This window comes from Podarcis pityusensis (assembly GCF_964106645.2).
Source record: "Podarcis pityusensis genome assembly, chromosome: 10".
NCBI classification, from domain to species: domain Eukaryota; kingdom Metazoa; phylum Chordata; class Lepidosauria; order Squamata; family Lacertidae; genus Podarcis; species Podarcis pityusensis.
In genome coordinates, this window is record NC_138035.1 from 24073158 (window position 1) to 24098333 (window position 25176).

General features: G+C 42.9%; 1 protein-coding gene across 4 annotated transcripts in view; it reads right to left on the reverse strand.

The window, feature by feature from the left end:
- Window positions 1–209: 209 nt before the first annotated feature.
- Window positions 210–25176, reverse strand: part of HIPK2 (homeodomain interacting protein kinase 2) — a 180862-nt gene continuing 155895 nt past the window's right edge. For 3 of the 4 annotated variants that reach the window (XM_081023949.1, XM_081023951.1, XM_081023948.1), the window contains exons 12-15: window positions 21657–21938; window positions 15310–15557; window positions 13823–13983; window positions 210–12769 (exon numbers count right to left, since the gene is read on the reverse strand). In XM_081023949.1, the coding sequence (XP_080880075.1) occupies window positions 12305–12769; window positions 13823–13983; window positions 15310–15557; window positions 21657–21938 (1156 nt within the window). In that variant the 3' untranslated portion in view covers window positions 210–12304. The remainder of the gene's footprint in view (window positions 12770–13822; window positions 13984–15309; window positions 15558–21656; window positions 21939–25176) is intronic. The other variant, XM_081023950.1, reaches the window with a different exon arrangement.

A 25176-nucleotide genomic window follows, 5' to 3' on the forward strand; every position in this document is an offset into this window, starting at 1 on the left:
ACAGATATTAAAAATGGTACCTAACACAAGCTCAAGCTTCATCACATGCTGTTTCCAAGACTTTTGGAGGAAACTAAAAGCAAGCCTAAGGCTGCAATCCTGTTCTCACTTACCTGGCCATTAGTCCCATTAAATTCAATAAAACTTACTCAGATACATACAGGATAGCGATCACACCCATGCCAGTTAAAAGACTAGTAGACGATGCAGTGACTTAAAACAGTTTAATGTAATTCCAAGACAAAGTGTGATTACATTTCTACACATATACAATATGCATATGTGAGTTTACAAATTCTGATTAATAACTCGTTTCACCTCAGAGACCGAAAAAATGATCAAAAAGAAACTGTGAATAACAAGCTATAACATAGTTCACCACAACGGGGGGCCCTTTCTCACCCTACAGTTAGTAATATTACAATTAAAATAACTATATTCTTCTATAATGCTTTTTTTCTGTTAAAATCATCTCATAAATTTACAATGCTATTATTAGTTTTCAAGTCTAATATAAATTCACTCCATTTTTCTACAACGAAAATGATTATTAATTAGAAGCACACAACGTCATGATGAGAAACACAAGCATTTTTTTTCTTTTTTTTAGTAGCAAGAACTTGATTGGTTAAGAATTAGTTTTCTTGTAAAACATTCTAAAGCCAAGTAAAATATCCATTCTTATAACATACCTATAATATGAGACTAAGGAATAGGTTACATATAGTTCTACAACACGTCAGTTTCTTTTCTGGTTTTTTTTTCCCCCAAAGACATTACCAGAAGAAAACAAAACAGAAAAATAACAAAAGTGGGAGGAAAGAAAGGAAACAAAGGGGACAATTCACAGAAAAGAAAAAGAAAAGAAAAGAAACAATACACAAGAAAATACGGTTGCACACAATAATTTTCACAAAGTTTTAACATGGATTAACACTCAATACAGAACCGTACAGTGAAAGAATACAACCAACCAGGGCTTTCATGGGTTTTTTGAACTGAGATGATACTGTATCTAGAAAAAAAGCAAAAGCCTTACAAATATAAATCAGGTGGAAGGGTGGGGAGGTGTCTTTCTGCGTTGGAATATACTTCAATTATTTTGCCCCCCCTTAAAAAAAAATTTTTTTTCATGTAGTATGTGTTTTTCATTCAATTCAAAGTAGACTGGGTTTATGCGAAATTAAGAGGCATAAAACATCCCTTCAACTATGGGTTAAAAGAGTCCATATATTCACAAATACCTTCCCCAATTTTTATTTTAACTACCACAAAAAGACTCTAACGGCCAGTATATCCCCTTTCTTCCTTCCCTTTCTAATAAAGCTATTATTCCCCCCTCTTTTGAAAGAAAAAAAAAATACTGATTTTGGTATAGAATTTTCAGATTATACATTCCAATTCTGTCTGTGTAAAAATTTGGCACTGGGAAATGCCTAGCTTTATCTTTTTAAGTTTGCTGGTAAAGCACAAGGGATGAGGAGGTGTTTTCTGCACCTCAGAGAGCCGTGCTGTTGAATAGCCGAGGGAAATACCACCTCAGAAAGGAAAAAAAATCCCAACATGTATAGAGGAAAAGAGGTCTGCAACCACCCCAAAGTGAAAACAGGGAAGGCTGCATTTCCCTTTCTGGGGAGACGGCTATTTTAAAAACTCCTTTGTGCTTTACAGACTCCAAGCCCAGGGTTTGGAAAGACAATCTATAGCCCTTTCAGTGGGGTTATGGTGATATTTCCACGACTAGCGTTGATCTAAAAGGGGAAATGAGTGGTTGCTAAGGGCGGTAAAAGAGTTATTTGCTGTTAACCGTGCCCAAGGGCTAGGGAATCCCAACCTCTTCCAGTTTTCTTGAGTCCTAACAGGCTTCCCATTAGGCTTTCAAAATGGCGGCACAGCCACATGCCAAGTTCACTTTGGTAATGTGAGCTATACTGTGGAAACCATGGCTTTAAATTGGCTGAAGGGGCCGGGGGGCTCCCCCTGAATCCAGTGGGAGCAGAGATTTTAACAAGGACCTAAAAACAATCTGTTCCTCGCCTTTTCCTTGCAACTCCTTAATCTGCCAGTGCTGAACAAATGTTAGGAACTTTGCTGAGATTGTCAGCTCCACAATGAAGCCCAGCTGTTTGGATAAAGTCGTTTTTGTGCCAGTTCCTGTAGATTTATTGTCTAAAAACACCTCTTTGCCCAGCAGAACGTTTCCATTCATTGGTTACTCGGACAGTAAGAGAAAGAAACCCTCACACATCAAACAAACATAAGTACGACGAGAAAAACAAATGCAAAAGACCGTTTGCGTCCAAACACATAATTCGCGACAACTGGTAATATGAAAACAGAACAGCATCCGATAAACTGTCATTGGCTAATAGGCAAATTAAATTTACAAGGTACTGGTCAAGTTCTTCATATTTAGCTTAGGGGGTTCCAAGTGACAAATGAGATAGACTGCATGATTACAGAATTATACATCACTGCCTGTCATTGTTTCTCAAAACAATCCAAGGATTTGTTGTCTCAGTACTTGAGGACTTAATCACAGGTTTCCCAGCTGTGAGACATGTGCACGAGTTGCTGGTAGCTAGTCCTGCATTTTATGATTTCCATGGATACAGCTGCCAATTGATCAACCCTGGGGGCGTTGGGAGAGGCATACCAAGTGCAGGGCTTCCAAAAATTTCCAGGGACAGGTAAATGCATAATGCACCTGTGATCCACGATTGCCATTTTTACAAGGTAATTCTAAGCAGACAGGTCTGCTTCCATGATTATGAAGCTGGCAAGCCCACAGCATTACCCATCTGTGTGTTCACGAGTTCCAAGCCACTCGCTATACAATACGCCGCTTGCTTTGAATACTTGGTTCTCACAATGGTTATGTCTGTTCAGGTTAAGATTTCAGCGGTTATAATCCCACGCTTTACTCAGAAGCAAGTCACAATGTGTTTGTTGGGGCTTACTCCTTGGTAAGTGTGTTTAGGATGGGAGCCTAAAGGGAAGAGCTAGCTGGGAATTATTGTGCTTCCTGATTCGTCCCCAAGAGCTTCAATTATTATTATTTTCTTCCTTCTTAATTAAAAAATAAATAGTTCATTTGTTGGGCTTTACTTGTTAATATGTACGGAGTGATTTGCTCCTCTTAACTTTGGAATTATCTGGTCTGACCTTCTACCTACTATGTTATATCTCAGAACAGAATGTACACATTGAAGACACAGTTCTACTTAAAAAAGAGAGAGCGAGCGCAAAAAATTAAAATGTTAAAGGGACAGCAGTGTTGAGATTCTGAAGGTATAATTAAAACAGAACATTTAGTTAGAAAGTACCAGTTTCAATGTAAACTATAAAACATCATAACTATAAAATGCAACCAGAAAATGTTTAGTAGCCACAGTCGGTTGTTCAGTTCATATTGGTTTAAAATGTGATTCATTACATATCTTCGAGAAGGTCGAAGCACTTTACAGTAGCAATGAACATATATAATTACATGTGCATTTCAATATCACAATTAATTAAAATACATAAAAGAGTAATTTAATCCTTGGTTTCATTGTTTTATTTTTAAAGAATCACTCAAAGCAACAATGACCAGGGTGGGCATTTTAATATATATATATATTTAATCCCAAATTCAAGCTGGCTACATGTTTGTTTGTTTTTATTTTTAAAGGCTAAAACCAAGATGAATGCCCACGTTTGAGGTAATTATTGCCATTAGGTCACAGTTTTTTTTTGTAAGAGAAATATTTTAATCCTTCTTTATTTATAAAACAAAGTGTTGATCAAAATTCTGGAATCCTTGTTGAACCAACTGGGATCCAGAATCCTGATCAGGTGGGTTTGCTTCCAATGGAGTCAGTGAGCTCTAGAAAGTTAGAAACATCTAGAACACAGAGTCTACTCTAGAACCATAGCAAAGAAGCAAAAAGGAAAAATACAAAAAGTAGTGTTAAAAAAATAATAATAAAGATGGATGGCAAATGCATATATTTTCTAATAGAAATTCCAGACCAAAGTATTTCAAATTTCCTCAAAATGTACTGGCTTTTTAAAAAGTTCTGTTATTATTAGCTCCATCCCAGCACCTTTAGTTCTTAGCTTTGTCCTGAAAGTGAGACATTTCATTTGCTTTCAGCAGTGTTGCCCCACCTCTTTCATGACAGAAGGAAGGAAGGAAGGAAGGAAGGAAGGAAGGAAGGAAGGAAGGAAGGAAGGAGAGAGAGGCCTATGGGTACCATTCACACACAGATATTTGTGCGAACTGGCATGGAACTTACACCTACAGCTGAAGAGTTAGACTAGAGATGCCACAATTTCTATCAGTGCAGTAAAAACATCACATTTTTTGGGGGGGGGAATGCTTTTAGTATTGCCTTTCTTAGTTTAACTACATTAAGCAAAAGATTAATATACACCTTTTCTTTTCTTAATATGCACACAAAAGTCTGGTATAGCAGCACTGCTAAAACTGGAAGGACAATACTAACCCGTACATAAGAAACGAGAGTTTCACTCTTATTTGCTATATTCAGAAAAAACAAGCTATCGGAGGCTCCTGACAACTTCTGCCCACTCAAAACGACACACTTGCTACATATATGTTTCCTTCTGCTATAAGAGCTTTTTTTCCGTTTTGTTTGTTTACATTCAGTGGTATTATTATTCTTCCGCTGGCCCAGCTTGGCAAATCCTGCAAAATACACAGCCACCTAACGCCCTGCAAATACATAAATATCCCTGTGTGGTTATTCCCCCACACCACCGAGTAAGAACAGGGGAAAGTATCTGCAGAAGCAAGCTAAATTCTTCAGCCGACTGATACGAATCCAACCCTTACGACAAAAATGATTTAAAGAAAAGCTACAACACGACCCAGCCACCGAGTGTGATGGTAGAACAGAGCAACATACCCAGAAGGGCCATTTCCCAATGATCTCTCACCATGGCCCAGTACTAGAGCAGCAGAAATCAGCTTTGCCTGACGGGAAATATTGCATAAGTGACCTGGAACTCAACAACGCATTATATAATGTCACTATTGTACAGAGTTGGATGCGGGGTACCTTGCTCTATCTGATTGACACTTCTGGGTCAAGAAAGTCTTAGCTTATGAACCAGGTGTTTTATACAGTAAGATAAGACAACAGTAAGACAATGAGAACTGGAAGTGTGGCTCAAGAGTGCCTAGTCCTCCCTTTCTCCCACTGCAGGCGCAAAGACCAATAGTGTGTAGGAACCGAACAAAAACCAGACACAGGAAGGGGCAGAGAATGCCACCTGCCCCACGACAGCATTTATGAACCTGGTGCCTTGGTGATGACCCACAGCTCCTATCAGCCCCCAAATAGGGGGCATCTCTAGGGATGGATTATCTTTACCAGCACTGGCACAAGACTTCACCTAGTCACAGTTTGCACAGCAGCAGCAAATAGGACCGAATTCTCCCAAGCAAACTTCTTCAAACACAATATGTTAAATAAAAATATTAAAAGTGTGACAAACATGGAAGAACATAAAGAAAAAATGGTACTCCGTAGCGTGTCTTGTCCAAAAAGTCACAACATGTGCCTGGGGAACTTTGAATGGGCAGAGACATACTCTAAGGTACATATTTATTCATATTTATTAATTTTTTTCTTTGGTTAAAGAAAGGCGTGGGTTTAAATTTTCCTTCAAGTTTGGTAAACCATAATTTATTTCAAGCCAAATTTTGAGGTATAGTCCCTTAAGAATACAGAAAACAATGGATGGGAGACAGAAGCATTCCTTCATTGGCCTGTGAGCTAGTATGAAGGGGAGGGTGGGAAGATGAAACTATTAGTCATCATGTTAAGTACAGGACCAAATTCACTGAAACTGGAAGAAGTTCAAAACAATGGCATTTAGGTTGCAGTCCTATACCTACTTACTTGGGAATAAGTCCTATTGAACTTAAATGAATTTACCTCTTTTGAGTAGACATGTATAGGATTGTGCTGTCAGCTGATAAAAGATTTAGGGGGAAAATTACCCAGGTCTCCAATGACATTGCTCCCATTCATTAAGCAAGCAGTTCCTTCATTGCATACTGTCATTTGGAACAGTACAAACTGTTAAGAATTGCAAAATAAAAATAATCTCTGCCTCCTTCCTACGTGAGGAAACTGCTACGGGTAAAGGCTTATTATATCACTGTGTTAACATGAAAATGTACACTTTTAGAGGGCAGCAACCTACTCCATTTTACAGGCTGCTTCCTTCCAAAGTTCACACTACATTAAACCATTTCTTCTCTGAGGCGCTGCAATTTTACTATGCACTCCTATATACCCCTACACGGAAGAAAGCCCCATGGAGTTCAATGGGACTTTCTTCCACAGAAGTGTACCTAGGATTTCAGCCATGTTTTCACCTAGATGCCAGTACTGTTACACCACTGTTATTAAACAGTCACTTCCTCTCATGGGTTTTAACCAGACGTCTTCATGGATCCACAAAAAGCCTCCAAAGGACATGCCCCAAACAGCAATATTTCCTTCTTACTCCCTTCTTTCCAGTTGACTCCAGCAAACTAAAAATAAAATTAAAATAAAAACACCAGCACCTTACTATGATTGTGTGTTTTGTTTTTTAAGAAAAGGTTCAGAAAAGCACTGTTTGCATCTCTGCCTGTAGAAGAAACTCACAGTTCTCCTTTAGTACGGCAAACATCAATTTCATCTATGGATGCTTGATTTAGCTACTTCCCCATTCACTCTGGCCTCTCCTCTAAACTAATCCACCCTCTGACCAGGCTGGGATTTACAGTCAGTCCTTTTTCCAACCTAGCTTGAGAAAAACACACATCTGCACAGTCTATGAATTTGTCGCCGCTACATCCGAAGCCCTTCAGTCTCCTGTTGTATAAAATCAGAACCATTTTATACTGAAAAAGAGAGCTGTGTGCACAAATATCAAAAACAAAGCAAAATACACAACTAGAACATTTCAGTCTATGTAATTAAAACCAATCCTTTCTTGCCACAAACCAGTCAATCACTTGCATTCCTGATAAACCAATGGAGATGAATTAAACAAGTATGGCGTAATGGTGCTCTTGAAGAAGATGCTCTGCAAAAAAAACCCATGTTGTAGAAGAGAATCAACATTCTCAGTTGAGTGTTAAAAAAGAGAATAGGATGGAGGTTCTTAAAAATATAAATATCATCTTTGTGTACAACTAGCAAAACTTTAAAACATCACAAGTATCAATAAGAATTAATTACGAACAGAAAGCATTAAGTCCTTAGGGAAGGAGGATATGCAAACTACTTTTGCCACACAATCAAGCTTTTAATCTTGAGCAATGATCAAGGACAGAACAGACAACCATACCTTAGACTCAGTTTCTGAGTTTTTCAGTTTTCAACACTCAACAGCTCCAGTCACCGAACCATGCACTTTCTTTAACTGGCACCATAAATATCATCACACTTGGGTGAAACTGCACAACCTCCTCACTGAATTACTTAAAGTGGAAAACTTAACTACAAATACTCACACCTTCAGCTGATTACAGGACTGTAAAGCATTCTCTGAGTGGTGCAGCCAGAACAGGATTTTGGGGCAGAAGTCTAGGATCCCACTCATAGAATGAGCAGGAAGGCCCCCAAATGCAGCAAGCCGTATCACATTACAACCATGCATTGGAAGTCGAACGGAATCTGTTCCGGAAGTCCGTTTGACTTCCAAAATGTTCAGAAACCAAAGGGTGGCTTCTGATTGGCTGCAGGAAGCTCCTACAGCCAATCGGAAGCCGCGCCAGACGTTCGGCTTCCGAAAATCGTTCGAAAAACGGAACACTCACTTCCGGGTTTCGATCATTCAGGAGCCGATTTGTTTGGGAGCCAAGGCGTTTGAGATCCAAGGTATGACTGTATAAAATAAGCGACCTTAACACATGCTACCACCTCAAGACGAGGCCCCACAAAACCATTCAGAGCCAGCCATCTCATCACTTGAGGGAAAACAAGAACTGCTTCCGCTGCAGCTGTGCTGCCTGCCCTGCCTCTGGCAGAAGTAGTGGGCAGGCAGAGTGCCCACAGGGATGGCGCCTCAGGGGATTTTGCCGCCTGAGGCAGCTGCTTCACTCCACCTCATGGGTGGGTCGGGCCTGAGACCATGAAATCCAGAGTCTTAACATCCCCACCGCTTTCAACCTGGTAATAAAGCCTTGCTTATTAAGTTCTTTGATATCAGAGCAAAGCATCAGACATCAATTCCTATAAGGCAAGGTCAGTCTACATGATTCCAGTATCCTTCTTAAATCCAGTTCTGAAGCTAGAAGTAGTTGTTTGGCTTGTGCCTAAAATAACACACTTCTGAAATAACATAAAGGTATCAGAAACTGCAATGGTATGCCATTGTTTAGCAGTCACAATATGGCACCGTTCAGACCTAATTGGGGGGGGGGGAATGATTTTCTGCTATGTGAGTGAGGTGCAGCAAGCCTTGGGGTTACACACACACTCTCCTTCCCTTCTCCTCTTTCATGCACCAGAAAAGGAGATTTAGATGCACGTTTCAGAGTTTAACCTACCCACAGTTCCTTGCTGTGTTCAAACTCAGGGAACTGAAGCTTGTTTAAACTACAGTTAGTGAGAACAGGCCCAAATCAAACCATGGTTTTAGATCCTGGCTTGTTCTCACTAACCAGAGTTTCAACAAACCACAGCTTCCAGAGTTCAGACATGATAGAGAATTGTAGTTACCTTAAAACAGGAATGCTTCTGAGCAACTCCTTGATTGTGTGGAAAAAACAGTGAGAAGGGGGAAACTTGAGAGCCCAGCACTTGCCATAGCTCATTCACTTAGCAGGAAACCATGGTTTCCTGTTACAACTGAACTGGGTCTATAATCCTGCTTCTTCCTTCATGTGATCTAGACTAGTTTCTCAACCAGTTTCCCTGTTCCTCCCTTTCCCTGCGAATCCTACATGTGTAACAAGCATTCTGATGCCACTGACACGGGGGGGGGGAACCCTACTTAAATAACAACCAATCCCCTATTTAGAGAGAATAATAATAATAATAATAATAATAATAATAATAATAATAATAATACGAAGATGCAGGAATGCATGTGCAAGAGTAAAACAAGAGTAAAACGTAATTATAACACATTAAAATTAATAACAATCATACAACAACAACAAGATAACAAAATTATTCCTCTCAATGACACAAGCAGCATGAAGCTTCCACTCTAGATGTGATAGGATAGGGAAGGAATGAAACATGTTACACTGAGAAATTGGGGGAAATTATTTAATGGGATAGGAACTGGAAAGAGTTTTCTCCAGAATGTGAAAACGTAAGGTGCATGAACCAATGAAAGATCAGACTAGGATTTACATTATTATGTTTAGGGGGAGAAGGAAGAAAACACGAAAATCAAATGGTGCTTGGTTTTAAAAGAGAAAAAAGAGGGTTAATTTGAGGGTTTTGCCGTAGGAAAACAACTGTGTTCAACCAAGTATTCATGGTGAGAGCTCTTCCTCACTCCCTCCAGGCAAAACACGAGTGCCCGCTTCAAGATATTACAACAGTGCTTGTCTTTCTTGCCAACTTACCTCTTGAGAAACCTTTTCGCCTTTACCACTCCTGGGATCCCTCCCTCTTCTCTCAGCTAACTGACCTGCCATATCCCAACATCTTACCATATTGCCTAAACACTCCTTTGTCTGAAGTCACAAATACAGCTGTAGCGGTACTGAGCGGCTATGCAGGCAGACAGGCCTCAGACCACCGATACAAGTACATCTCCACAGGGAACAAACGACGACGACAACAACAACAATAATACTAAGCACCGACACAGCAGAAGCACCCACTTGCATTGGTGTAGCGTTTTACGGTTTCCCTCTAACCTTCAAAACTTTGCTTCATGGTACGAAAGCTTCTCTTTGGAAATCTGTTTCGTTTTTGTTTGTTTTAAAAAAGAGCGTTCAGATTATTCGGAGCTGAGGATACGGAGCCCAGATAGCAAACCTGAACAGTGATTAAAACAAAATATCCACTATACGAATGAGATGGTGGGGGGGGGAATGAAGAAAGCACCATGTGAGCCACGACGTGTTTCATCACTGCGTCTCCAAGTCAGGCTTAGCGCCAGCATTTCATAAGCAAAGGACCTTCGGAACACACTGCCTAGAAGTGATCAACCCCCTACCGCCGGGCATTGGGCTCAGGCCTCCTGCTAAGGTTGCGTAACCCAGTTCAAAGCAGCGCCATTGGCTATGACCAGCTGCCCAAGTGCCAGTGCAAGCACTTCTCCAGAAAAAAAGCAACTTCTGGAGCAAACCTGAGTCTGATGCTCTAGAAACAAGTCCTCCCAATTCTCTTATTTCTTCCCCCCCCCCCCACTGAAAGCATTCAAGTGAATATATATATACAGTCTGTCCCAGCTAATCACCTCCCCCCACCTCCCCAGTCCAGACATAGGAATTTAACATGAGGTACTACGTGTTTCTGATCCAAAGCAAGCCTGCCCTCACTCACCCACCCTCTTCTTCTGTTTATGCTTTAGTAAGAATACTAAGCTGCAAAGAATTGGCCAGGTGGCAGAACTAAGCATCCTGACAGAAAGCTAAATCTGTAACTCCACCAACAAAACGGAACTACTTGGAAAACTGCTTTCGGGCCTAAAAGCCAGTCTGGGTCCTTTCAAATTCCCATTTTCACCTTGCTCCAGTCAAATTCCACACCACCCCTCTCCCTTGACCTTTGCAACTTACCCAATAAAGATGAAAATAATAATAAGAAGAAGAATCAAAAAAGTCTAGAAGAAGGAAAGCAACAATAAAGAACAGTCAAAAGAAGAAAAAAGAATTGAGATTAATTTCCAACCAGCCTCAGTCAGTTTCTAGGCGTACCAGTGGAAGTAAACCCTTAAAACTGCAACTGTAGTTTGGTAAGGCACTACAAGGGAATGATGTAAAACTAAGACTGTGACAGTTTGCAATGGCTGTGCTGAGGACCACACCACAAGAGAAGGCAGCATCAGTGCGCCCATGCGCACATTCACACACACACTCTCTCACACTCACTCACACACACACACACATATATACCTGGACAATCACATTTGTTACATGCCTATGTTATATCACTTTTTTGTGCAATCACATTGAGGAATAGTCTATTGGTATCATTGGAATTTAACACAAAGTAGAAAAAAGGGTGTTATGTGTCATATAGTGCTACATTCTACCAAGGTCAAGCTGGAACTACTCCTACACTAACAGCCCAATCCTAAACATTTGGGTTTGTGTTATCTGCTCACAATACGGGACGGCAATGTCACGGCAACATTAGCGTGGCACCATGTTATGTGGCGCTGTGATGGGTTAGCTACCAAGCACAGTCCCAACGTATGCATTTATCTGCTGGAGCAGGGAACGTTAGGATTGGACTGCAAACGGTGAAGGGTTACCCAAAAGGAAAGAAAGAAAAAAAATATTCCAAAGTAAAGAAGATGAGATTCTATTGTACATTATTAAATACGCTTTTCTTTTAAGAACAACAATTCTCAGGGATTTATCCAGGGTGCTTAGAGTAAGAACAAATATCTCTGTTGCCCCTGATTTCACCCAATAGTGTTTTCTGCTTAGTGTGTGTGTGTGTGTGTGTGTGTGTGTGTGTGTTTCTCTAACCTGCCCCTGCTGCCAAGCCTGAGAATGAGGGAGCTGGAACAGTCCAAGCACCTCTCATCCTATGCTCGCCCCCTCCCAACAGAAAACACATCACACTTTTCATTGTTCCTTTATTTTGGGTTACAGCAACCAGTGCAAATGACAAAAGCGATAACCCTTTTGAAATTCTGGATAAATCCCTAATTTGTATGCTTCTTGGTTTTAATTTAAAAAATATATATACCCAAACACCTATGAAACCTTGTATTAGGAGGTTTTGAACAGCAAATTCCTAAACGTAGTCAGATGAAAATAATCTGTAAAAGTTCTACTGGGGAAGTTATCCAAAAACGGGACCAGACAACGATGGCCCCTTCCACTTCTCCCACTACGTAGTTTGGTGCAGAATGTTTTTTTGTTTTTTGTTTTATCTTTTTTGTTCTTTTTCCTTTTTTAAATAAAAAGCGCAGGACTGGCATCGACTCGACTCTCCTTCCGCCTCCTCAAAGTCTCCTCTGTTCAAGTTCCGTTTGAGCCTCCCGTTGCATTGTTTGCTCGCCTGCGGTGTCCTTCAGAACAAAAGCAGCCACGTTTCCCTCTCAGTGTGTGCCGCCGCCGTTTCCCCACCTGCCGCTCTCTCCTTCCAGCGTTTTAGATGTAAGGGTACTGGTTGACCTTGGTTGGGCTCAAGGGGTATCCAGTGTAGACAGAGGCTGGAGACGCACTGATATAGGTCTGGTGGGCAAACTGAGCCTGATACTGGCTTGGGTGGATGGTAGGCGATGGAAGGACGCGAGGGCCCATGCTGACGGGAACCTGGTGGACGATGCTGGCTGGGTATGTGGTGTGCTGGACAGCGTGGCGGGCCGACCCCTGGGAAGCCACCAAGTGGGCCACCGTCCCCGTCGAGCCCAGAGCCGCCGGCGCAGTGTATGTGTAGAGATGAGGCTGCGTGGGGAGGTGAGCAGCTGCAGCCGCGGCCAGGTGGGGGTGGACCGTACCGTGGCTGGGGCTGTTGTGTGGGAAGGAATAGGGTGCCTGAGCAATTGTCGGAGTGATGTAGGCTTGCTGCCGCCGGTGACTCCCTGTGCGATCCGTCGTGATGTGCTGCTGGGCCTGTTCAGAGAGGAGCGCCAACAAAACGAGGGTGAAGTTTTAATCGCCACAGTTCTCAAGCACAACAGCATGCTCTCGGGAGTCTTAAATCTCAAACTATTTTCTATCCCTTTCCGTCATGCACAGTTTCTGTATTTCTGGCTTCTCTGACGGTTGCAATCTCTCTCCTCTGCCTGGCAAACTGCATTTCCTGCAATGCTGCAACCATTCACTGGTCCAATTCCTGCAAGGAATATCTGAAATACCTGTATGAGTGCTCAGTTCCTAGCTGGGATGCACAAGCACCCTGAAATTGTCTAAAGAGAGGCCCCGGCGTTCAAGATGGCAAGATGCTCTTCTTGGGAGGTGGATTGGCCACTGTCACTCTTGTCATTCTACCTGTGCCCCATCCCAACCCCCTTGCCAGCAGCTGGTTAAGATATCTGGGCCTCACCAATGGTTGCAGGCGCCTGAACTTGGCACTCACTTTCATGAACATCCTTTGAAAAGATATATTAGCTCTGTTCCCAACCTTATTTCCTAACTCCTGGGTAATCCAAAAAGCAGCAGCTTCAGGCTAAAGAACAAGAGAGAGGGAGAAGGAACACAAGGCTTTCCCACCTCGTCTGCTGAGAAACTCTCAAGTAGCAGCAGCAATTCTGTCGAGCTACTTGAACTGCTTCCCTCCCACCCAGTTGTTGTAAGAGTCACTTTAATTACTAGCGGCTGGTTTCTTTCTTCCTCCACCCTCACCACCCTTTTTTTCCTTGCATGCCATGCCATGCCTTTTCAGAACGTAAGCCTGAGAGCAAGAAATGTCTTCCTCCTGCTTTTTTTTTTTTTTTTTACGCCACTCTGGGAACACGTTCTTAGCTAAAGAGCATGGTGAAAATGCTTCAAATTAATAAAGAATCCCTGCACTTGAAGCCAGATTAGCACAAAGAAATCTGCGAAAGCTGGTCTGAATGAAAATAAGCAGTCTCCTGTGGGTCGTGCCACTTCTTGGGCAGTCTTGGAAAGATTTTGCAGGAGCCTCCTGCCTGCCTGCCCTCTCTCCACTCTCCCTTTGCTTACCTGGCTGAGATTAAGAGGCTGCTGCTGCTGGAAGTGTGGTCCTGGCCGCTGCTGCCTATAGGCAATGGCTCCAGACGAGCTCCCTGAAGAGTGACCGCTGGTGGAGGTCACGATGCTGGAGGACTTCGACTTGTAGGAGGACGAGTGGTGACTGGTGGTGACTGCAGCAGGGGAAAGAGCGTGCATTTATGGTGTCATGCATGCCTAATAGTCATCAGAAGCCTTTATCTTAAGGCCATTCAAGACCTGAAGGGCAACTCTCTCCCAAGGCCATGCGTGGTACCTGACACACTGAGCTGGTTCACACAACACACTAACCACGAGAGCATGCAAACTCCCGGAAAGGAGCCCGTAGCCCCTACGCTCCTCTCCAGGACTTTGCTGCTGCACGGTGGCAAGCTAAACCAAGGTTTGACTTACCACGTCATGCCATCAGGAACTCATGGCTGAGATCTCTCCTCACTAAACATGAGCTGTAGCCAAGAACAAACGTTGGGTACAGCTTGTGGATTATACGGAGAGAACTTAAAACATTGCTAAGCCAAACCACAGTTTAGCCTCTCGCACCTGCAAATAAGGAGCAGGGAGAAGCAAAGCGTTTCTGAGCGCCCTTCCAGGTTGTCTGCAGTGGAGTCTGCTAGGCATGAAATAACTGCTAGGGACTCACTCCCCCTCCACCCCACCCCCCCGCAAAGTCCCTTGGTCTGTATAAAATGAAATATTTTTGTACCATGAAGATAGAAAACCTGTGGCCTCCCAGATGTTGTTGGACTCAAAGCCCAATCACCAATGACCATGGAACATGCCTGGGCTAATGAAAGTTGGAGTCCGTGCAAGACTGTTGGACACTGTTCTTGCTGGTTTTACAGATGGATTTAATGTATTGTTACTGTATCTTATTTTTACTTGTTTAGTATACCTCTGTGATATGCCTGAACCAAGAGTGATATATAAATTCTTTAAATTCTAAATAGTATTAGGAACAACAACAACATCTGAAGGACCGCAGGTTCCCCATCCTTGCTGTGTGACATGAATGAAATGCAGCAAACCTGCTAATAATGGCCAAGCAGGGATTTGAAAGCATGGAAGACAGATCACGAAGCAGAAGGGATTCTTCTCTAGGGTAGTGGTTCACAACTGTTTCCCCCCACTTGAAAATTGCTGAGGATCTTGGTGGAGCAATTAATGGTATTTCTGCCTGTTGCAACACTTGTAGTGTGCTGTGCTACATGCTGTATGATTTTAAATTGTATCATTCTTGCTTCTTTCAATGGAATTGAAATTGCAGTGCAATAAAATATGACAGAAGGAATAAACGCAACAATAAAAGGACAATTAAAAAGCAGCATGAATATTTAATCCAGTGGATTTACCATCTCCCGTCTTCAACCGCAAATCCACAGACTCGCTGTGGAACTGCTGAATGAAGTGGGAACTCCTATTCTAAGGCCTTTGCTTTACACTGAGAGATGTCGCCAACCTACCTGGTACCAAGTTATCACATTCTACTAACACCTCGCTGGCCTGCGTTTTCAGTGGCGGCACGATGATCGTCCGAGGATTGCCGTTGCAATGCGTTTCCGGCGCTCCCTTCGTGTCGTAGCTGTTTCCGTTGTTGTTCCCTCCTCGGTGCTGCACTGCATAGGGGCTGTTGTTGCCGGAGGAATCAGAGTAGGGGGAGTCATGCACAGTTACACAGCTGATGACATTTTTCCTTTGCTTAGACAGGGGGCTGCAAAACAAAACCAGGCCCTTCCCGCGTTAGGCTTCCGCTTGCGCCAGTGCATAAATGCAAACTCAGGCTGTCCTTTCAATGGTGGCACTTAACATTTATTACATTCTCTTTATTTTGAATACTTGTGAGACACACACACACACACACCAGCTTTTAACCTAATGACTCTCAAAATGCAAATACATATCAGAGCTGAGGTTATCAATGTGGTACCCTCCAGATGCTGTTGAACTACAACTCCCATGATCCCACGCTGACTGGGGCTGATGGGAGTTGGAGGCCAACATCTGGAGGGCAGGACATTGGCTACCACAAACTTAGACCAAATGTTGATTACAGGTTAGTAGCAGTGTTGGTCTGCCGTAGTCGAAACAAAATAAAAAAATTCCTTCCAGTAGCACCTTAAAGACCAACTAAGTTTGTTATTGGTATGAGCTTTCGTGTGCATGCACACTTCTTCAGATACACTGAAATGCACACGAAAGCTCACACCAATAACAAACTTAGTTGGTCTCTAAGGTGCTACTGGAACAAATGTTGATTGTTTAGTTGATTTAAATTGAGTGTGTCTGGATATGATGCATTATCCCTCATTTTCTGCTTCTACATTCACTGTGTTGCCTCTCTCCCTAGGTTAGTGTGAACTCAGAAAGGCTAAGCAGTTTTTCAAGCTAATCTCCCTGCAACGATGTGAAAGAAATTATGAGAAACTAGCATCAACCTCCCTTGTGTCGTGCTAGAAGTTTGTGACACAAAACGCATTGGCCTTTTTGGATTCACACTACTCTTCGTGCCGAATGACACTGAGAATTTCCCACAGAACACCTTCCACATTTCTACCTACTTTAGAGAGTAGGCGACTGCAGAAATTTGCTCAAATGGCTCATCTTCTGAAAGACACACACACACACAAGCCTGACTACGGAAAACAGCAGAGATGTTTTGCCAATTGCATTACGTTGTTATAGCAACTGCAATTTTTGTAAAATGACGACAAGAAACAGATCGTGTATATAAAGAACTTGGCAATTAGGTATGTTGGCGGAAGCCATCTCACGGGGAGGCAAACACTGTAAAGAATCCAAATGGGGTTTCCCCGAAGCTTTTCAGCGCTAAATTTTCATATTCCCTCCATGCCTTTTGCTGCTGCTACTAAAAGGCTTAGTGTGATTAAAAAAAAAAAAAAAAGCTAGTTCAAGGGAAACGGCATTTTTGTTGAACTTTTAGTTAGTTGCTTGTTGCATTTATAGTCTGCCTTTTTTTTGCCAAGGCAGTTCACAATTAAAAATGTTAATGAGTAGCGCTAAATAACCTCAGGCTGACTTCAGGAGCTGATGGCAGCAATTCCATAGCCTGGGCTTCCTAGCTTCTGCCTTCCCTCAGGGAACACAGGCCTTAAGTAGCCTCAGGGAAGGAGGGGGGGGTTCTGCCTTCCCTCATGGCACGTAGGGCTTTCTTAATTAGCCCTAGGTAGCCCCAATAATTACCTCAGACCTTTGAGGCTCCCTGGCCTGGGTTCCCTGGCATCTGCGTTTCCTCAGGACGCAGGGCTTGAGGAACCCCAAGGAAGGTGGGGCTCACATGGCAAACTGTAATTTTAAGTTGTTTAAAACTGTTTTTAACCATTGTGTTTTTATTGTTGTAACCTTTAGTGTTGGGACCTTAGGATGAAGCGTAGGGTAATAATAATAATAATAATAATAATAATAAAAATAATAACAATAATAGTAACTGCAGTTCCCACATGGGTTGGGAGAATTGAGTACAGAACCATTGTAAATCTAGAAATGTTACTACATTAACATTTATCAGCGCTCCTGGGTTTCTCAGCGCTCCTGGCGTTCCACAGGAGAGGAACAGTAGTTAAAAATCAAAACACTGTCAACGCATTGGACAGGTCCATCATCCCTAGCTACCAGAACCGGTGTTCAGAGATGGTGGGAGTTGTAGTTCAAAAACAGCTCGAGACCCAAGTTGGGTAAAGCCTGTTCTAGAGGGAGCTGTTAGCTATTTGTAGCTGTCAGAAGTAACCCAAAGGCCCAAACCAACCGTCCACCGTGACAGAGTGGATTTGCTTTCCCATGCCAGCCCCTTTCCTGAATTTGCAGAGATAAAACAACAGGACTTTTCTTGTGTTCCTTGTCTCTCATCCAACGCTGGGGAAGGAACCCTTGCAGCTCTGCAAGGAAGCTATTGAAGCTATGTATATAAACACCAAATTTATTCAAAGCGGTTTGGGCTCTGCATTAGTGAGGCTATAGTCTTGGGTGCTGTTGTTTTATAGGCTGTGTATATTGGTTAAAAGTCTTAATTGAATTTCGTGGAATTCTAGATGGAATTCTATTTTTGCTCTATTGTAATTTGATGCTTGTGTTCACTGCTTTTGGGGGGGGGGTCCCTGGTTGGGGTTAATAAGCAGGGTAGAGATTCGTTACGTAAATAAAAGTCAAGAATCGCCCTTCCACACATCTCCTGAAAGGGCAGGGAAAGCTCTATCCTTAACTGTACTCACTCATCCATTCTAAAAGATCGTGAGAAAATTATCGTTGAAGACCTCGCTGTCCTTTTTATAAGAGTGCTGTAATCCTCCACTTAACTTTTATATTTCGCTTTCTAAGTTAGGCTAAGCTTTCTTTTCTGAAGAAGTAACATACAGCACAGAATTTCAAGCACAGAATACTGGTGAAAACCTCTGAACTGAAAGCCTAGTCACACATTAGTGATGTGGCGCTATGATAATATCACTTGAACAGCCAGCACCTGTTGATTCCCGGGTCATTTATTTGGGCAAGAAATTGAACTATGCACTTGGCTAATTTTTAAAATTCATCTAATATAAATTCCACAGTATATATGATCTTCAGTTTTACACACTTATCTATTGTCGCCACGAGGTGGCACTCTTTCATTACGTTACACTCGAAGGCCCCTGGGTTTCTTATTGCATTCCTTGCTCTTGCTCATATCATGAGAATTGACAGCAAGTGTAAAACGCCTATTGATTTAAAAACTGTTACGCAAAATGCATGCATAAAAATAGCAGATTGAAATTCAACCTCTTCAGCACAATCCTATATGTTTAGTTTGGAGCAAGTTCCAATGTGTTCAATGGACCTATTCACAAGTAAGTGTACATATAATCTGGTGCACACTTAGCTGGGAATAAACTGTACTGACTATAATGGGATTTACTGTATTTTTTGCTCTATAAGACTCACTTTTTCCCTCCTAAAAAGTAAGGGGAAATGTGTGTGCGTCTTATGGAGCGAATGCAGGCTGAGCAGCTATCCCAGAAGCCAGAACAGCAAGAGGGATTGCTGCTTTCACTGTGCAGCGATCCCTCTTGCTGTTCTGGCTTCTGAGATTCAGAATATATTTTTTTTTCTTGTTTTCCTCCTCCAAAAACTAGGTGCATCTTGTTGTCTGGTGCATCTTATAGAGCGAAAAATACGGTACTTCGAATAAATATGATTGGGTTGCACTGTTAGCGAAGAAGTCATTTTTCTTAACCTTTTAAAAATGCTCCACGTATCTCATTCTTATGTCACAGTAAACCATGGTTTACCATGCACATGCAGCTTACTCTTGCTTTGTTCCTCCCTGAGTGCAAGTGGCAGCAACAAACCACCATCCCTCACTTAGAATTCATACAAACTGGGGGTCATGGGTTAATTCACTTCAACGAAACCAAGGCCCAAAGCCAAGGTTTGTTCTTGGCTTAACAACCATGGTTTGTCTGAGTGAAACAAACAATGACCTCCACTTCAGACATAACACTAAGCTAGGGATCACACTGGGGAGCACCAAAGCAGGATCAATCTTCGCATTTACAGTAAAGCATTAACTATGCTTTGCCATAACTTGTGAACTGGGCCGTTTTCATTCACAGCTTGATTCTATGGCTGCTTAGATGGAAGTGTGTCCCACTAAATTCAATGGGGCTTACTTCCTAAAAAATACACTTTAGGGTTGCCATCTAAGAAAAGACTCTGCATTCAGAAAATCTTGGAACAGGACTAGATATTGTTATTTCAATGTGAGAAATTCTTCCCATATTGCGTGGCATTTGTCTGCATCCTTATTTATAATAGATTGTTTTTGATATGGAACAAACGTAGCCATATGAGCATCATCATTATGAAACCCAAAATTAAGATTTTCCTGTCCCTGTAGCGATGTTTGGCATGCTTGACATTGTTGCAAGCCAGGGCCTAAAGGCCTGATCTGGATCCCATCTGGAGACTGAATTAATTTTCCAGGCACTCAAAGTATGTCCAGGATATTAATACAGTGACTTTGGGTTATTTCTGGAGCAAATTGGAGAGGGGGGGGTGGGGAGAGAAAGAACTAATCCCTAATTATCTCTGAATAGGTTTCACAGCCACCAAGCAGCACTGTGCATTGCCTCTATGCATACAGAGCCTAACCTAAACTGTAGAGCCTTCAGAATGCTGACATAGCTAAATGTTTACTGAACATAAATAATTAGGGTTTCAGGGTGTTAGTTTTTCAGAATAATGGAACTTTCAGACTAATGGAACTTTCCATAACATGGTTGGTTGTTCATACATCATGATTCTGAGGCACCCCAAATGCATGAAACAGAGGACTATCTGTAACCAATTAGAGGCAAACACACAAAAACCACAGCCTTATAAAATGCAATGCATCATTGCACTAATCCAGTGACTTGTGTGTGTTGTTATGAATATGAATTGGATGCATGAGAATTTCATCGAATCCAATTCCGCATTCGTTTGTTTATTAGTATTTCACATTTTATTTCATCCTTCCTCCATGAATCCCCCACCACGCTTACTCTCACAACGACCCCGTGAGGCAGGTTAGACTGAGAGACAGTCAGTTTTGAACTCAGATCTTCTTGCTCCAAGTCCAAAATACTTCAGCCACTACCCAACATTGACCGGAACACATAGAAAGAATAGATGCTCAAGGTTGGCATGTTCCATTGAAATGAATGGAGAGGCAGTGTTGGATAGGGGAGCACCTGTGTGTAGGGGAGCCCCAATGCCTGGAACAAGATCAAGACATTTAATCTCAACTCATTCTTTACAGACTTAATCTTGGCCACCAATTTCTACTGCTTTTAGTGCCTTTTCCTATTTTGATATGAAAATGTGAATTTCTTCTCCCAGGAAGACCATCACGACAAGAGGGAAATTACCCTGGGCCCATCCAGCAGCCAGAGAAACTGCAGGGAGCTATCTTCCCACCTCATTGGGAAGTTATAAAGTCCTTGTAAACATGGGCATAGCCAAGGTGGGGAAGGGAGGGGCAGCTGACCCCCTCAAAATCAATAAAAACCCATAGCTAACTGAGGTTCTGCCCCCCTAACAAAAATCCTGGCTAGGCCCATGCTTGTAAATGCCTGAGTTGGCTAAGAACTAGTGTCTGACTTTCATTCTTCCCGTCTTCCCTCCTAATTCCTTTTCCTTTTGTGTCATGTTTTTTAGATGGTTAATATGAGCATAGAGCCCATCTTATTGCTAATAAGGGTAAGCAGATCTGGGAGCCTTTTTGGCTGAACAGTGGAGTGAAAAACCCCACACATTAAAAAAAAAAAGTTCTCGCATTTGACATGTTTCACTAGATTTATGGTTAACCTATGAAATGTGTTTTGTAAGGTATAGTAAAGAGCAGGAACATCATGGGCCTTTCACACCTAGCACACACCAGTAAATTTGTTCTGGGTCCAGCAGGAGCCCTGTCTAACTATGAAAATTTCCACCTTTAAAACAATATTAAGAGTTACAATTCTTAAAGAGTTCCCTGTGCAGAGTGATTGCTTGTTAAACCACTCTGGAAATTGTAGCTCTGGGGCTGCCTAAGAGCTCTCGGGACGCTCAAAGAACTACAGCTCCCAGAATTCTCTGGGAGAAGCCTTGACTGTTGAACGCACTTTAAATGGCCATTTAAATTGATTCCAGTGTGTGATGTCAATGTAGCCATGGTCTGACGGACCAGAGTTCTAAACCTCTCACTTCCTCTCTCTTGCACAGGCCAGCACGTTCAGGCGCCCCCATGCGTGAGGACAATGTACCCACGCTCCAGCAAGCACGCCCTACGCCTCCTCACCTGGTGGGTGCATGTTTCTGCTCCTCCTCCTCGTCCGTGTCACTGCTGATCGTGATAACGCTGACGGCGGGGCTGGGTGTGTCGGGGATGACAATCGTCTGCCGCTGCCGCTCCCGTGTGGTACTGGAAGCCCCATCACCCCACCCACAGGTGACAGAGGTGCTGCAGGCAGGGCTGTTGTGCACCATGGCGCAGCGAGGGGGGGTGTTCTCCTTGACTCGCTTGGACCGCTGTGGGGAGCTGATCGTCTGAGATGAGGACACCTCGAAGTTGGATATATTTCTGAAGAGAGACGAAGAGACATTTACATGCATACAGTTCCGCTGCTGCAACATCTTTTCTCCACTTCTAGGTTATGTACATTTCCTCACAGCACAGTTCCGTGCGTAAGAAACACAGAAATCTCTATATACAGAGTTAGGCCACTGGCTCACCCACCTCAGGTGAGGCAGTGGATGTGCTGGACTGTCATCTTGCCTGGATAATGGACTGGATGAGAGCCAGCAAACTGAAACTCAGTCCAGATAAGACAGAGGCACTGTTTGTGGGTGGTTCCCTAAATCGGATGGATGGGAGGTCGCCTGCTCTTGATGGTGTTACACTCTCTCTGAAGGAGCGGGCACGTAGCTTTGGGGTTCTTCTGGATACTTTGCTGTCACTTGAGGCTCAGGTGGCCTCAGTGGCATGAAGTGCCTTTCATCCACTTCAGCTGGTGGCCCAGCTGTGCCTCTATCTGGACAGGGATAATCTAACTTTCTTCTGGGAACCTCTAGGTTACATTACTGCAATGCATTATATACATAGGGCTGCCTCTGAAGTTCGGAAGCTTCAGGAGGTGTAGAATTCAGCTCACCAGGGCATGAGAGTTTGAGCATATTACGCCAACTCAAAGTGGTGGTTTTGACCAAAAAATCCTAAAAGGGCTAAGGACTGCAATACCTCAAGGACCTCCTCTCTCGATATGAACCTACCGGGACCCCGAGATCATCCTCTGAGGCCCTTCTTCATGTTCCTCCTCCATGAGAGGTCTGGAGGATGGCAACATGAGAACGGGCCTCTTCTGCAGTGACTCCCCGCTTGTGGAATGCTCTCCCCAGGAAGTTTCGGCTAGCGCATTCCTTATACTTCTTTAGGCGCCAGGGGAAACATTTCTCTTAAACCAAGCATTTGGCTGATTAACATTCTACGGCTTTTTAAATGTGTTTGTGGGAGGGAAGTTACAGTGGTACCTCGGGTTACATACGCTTCAGGTTACAGACTCCGCTAACCCAGAAATAGTACCTCGGGTTAAGAACTTTGCTTCTGGATGAGAACAGAAATCGTACTCCGGCGGCACAGCAGCAGCGGGAGGCCCCATTAGCTAAAGTGGTGCTTCAGGTTAAGAACAGTTTCAGGTTAAGAATGGACCTCCGGAACGAATTAAGTACGTAACCAGAGGTACCACTGTATTGTTTTGTGTTTGTTTTATTATGTATTTTGTGTTCTCTTCTTGTATTTTTATGTTGCGAACCACCCTGTGATCTTCGGATGAAGTGGAGGGGTATATAAATTTAATAGATGATGATGATGATACTGGCAATTGCTCACAGTTGCATAGGCCAGAGATCCCAGGCATTACTGTTATTATTGTTGTTATTGGTCCCTCTAACAGCAAAACATTACAAGTGTTCAAAGCAAGTCAAGTTTTGGTTCTGGAGGAAACACTCTGCAGCCAGGCTTTGTTTGAATTTTCAGTTCGGTCTGAGAGTGAACAAAGGGTGTAGCTGGAATGTATCAAAGGGAGGGAATTATGGACATATCACACTGCACTGAGTCCTTTGCATAACAAATGACTGCACAGTAGCATTCATGGTGCTTGCTGAATACCAATGAGAAATATAGAGCATTCTTCTCTCAAAAGAAGCATATCACTCATTGGGTTACAAGAATGCAAAGTGGAGGCCGCGGGAATCGCACAGTCTGCAGGGGCCTGGTCTCCTCTCCTACTTCCCTGTGTAAACACTACAGATATGAAGGAGGGGGGTGTTTTGGTAGCCTGAAATGTGCTAGGAGAGCATGTTCCCTTTTCATTAACTAACCAGGCCTTTGCAGCCTCTGCTCTCCATTTCACATGGGCACAGAAGGCTGGAATGCACCCAAAGTAAACGAACCAAGGGCAGCAGAGAAAGGAGGAGGATTTAAAGCAGCCGATTTGTACGGAGACAGGGACTGGCTGTAAATTCATTACAGGTCTTCTGGCCTCGGCCAGGGCAGAGCAGAAACGCACACTTCTGTGTTTTGCAAAGTGCAGATCCATTTCCACTCCTCTCTTTCCCATGCTATTAAGAGGGATTTTAGTGTTCATTAAAAGCAATGTTTTGACAGATACGTCGATTAAATTCCACCCACAAAAGAGGCACAGTGTAGTCATGCAAATGGTTCAAACATCTGCCATGACAATGTGCCTCAACACCCACTTGGGAGGAGTTTGATTCAGTCTTGGGAGTGGCTTTAATACGTGCCCAGACATTTCGCCCATGCAGTTATATCTGCTGTGTCACAGGGCAGAACCTGGCTTGCGTTTTGCAGTGCAGAGAGCCAAACTAAGGGATCTGGCCAACTCTCTCATAATTTCTCCTTTTACGGATTTTGCATTTGTGGGAAATAACAACAGCCACCCCTTCCAGTCTAAGGTATTATCCTTGCACCCAGCAGTCACCTGTTGCAAGCACAACTTAATGCATTAATTTAATGTTAAGTGTTTATAATCCACATTTCAACAAGGAGTTCCCAAAGCAATAAAATCATAAGCACTGTAAACAAGTATGTTAAAAGCACACAATCTATATAATAATCCAATAAATGCAGCAGCAGCAATAAGATACAGGCTGCATTTGCACATAGCATAGATTATTAATAGTGGAGAACAATCACATCTCTGACCGTAACGAAACCTGAAGCAAGGTTCATTACTGGACCGCAGGGAACGGGCAGACATATTGATTGATTGATTAAATATCCATTCCTACCCTTCCTCCCAAAGAAGCTATAGAACAGGGATGAGGAACCTGTGACTCTTCAGCTGTCGTTGGACAGCAACTCCCATCTTTTCCCTGGTCATTGGCCACGCTTGCTAGGAATGATGGGAATTACAGTTACGCAACATCTGGAGGGCCGAAGGGTCCTCACACCTGGACTACAACCTCTATCATCCTTGGCCACTTGCTGTGCTGGCTGGGGATACTAAAGGTTCACCATCCCTGTTATAGACTGGGACAGAGGAAGAACTAAGACATTTCTCACTCATTCAGTCAAAAAACATAGGCCAACCATATAAAGACAGAGACAGAGGATTCACTGGCAATCGTGATATTTCATCTATAATAGAAGGGGCCATAATTTTGAAGTTGAGGCAAGCCAGTCTTGATGCAGTGAGATTGCAGTGCTTTCATATACTTATATTTTATTTTATCATATTTTTTTTAAATTAGAGGTTCTCTCCAGCTCAGGAGAGGGGAAGTGCACAGCAAAATGGTGTCGT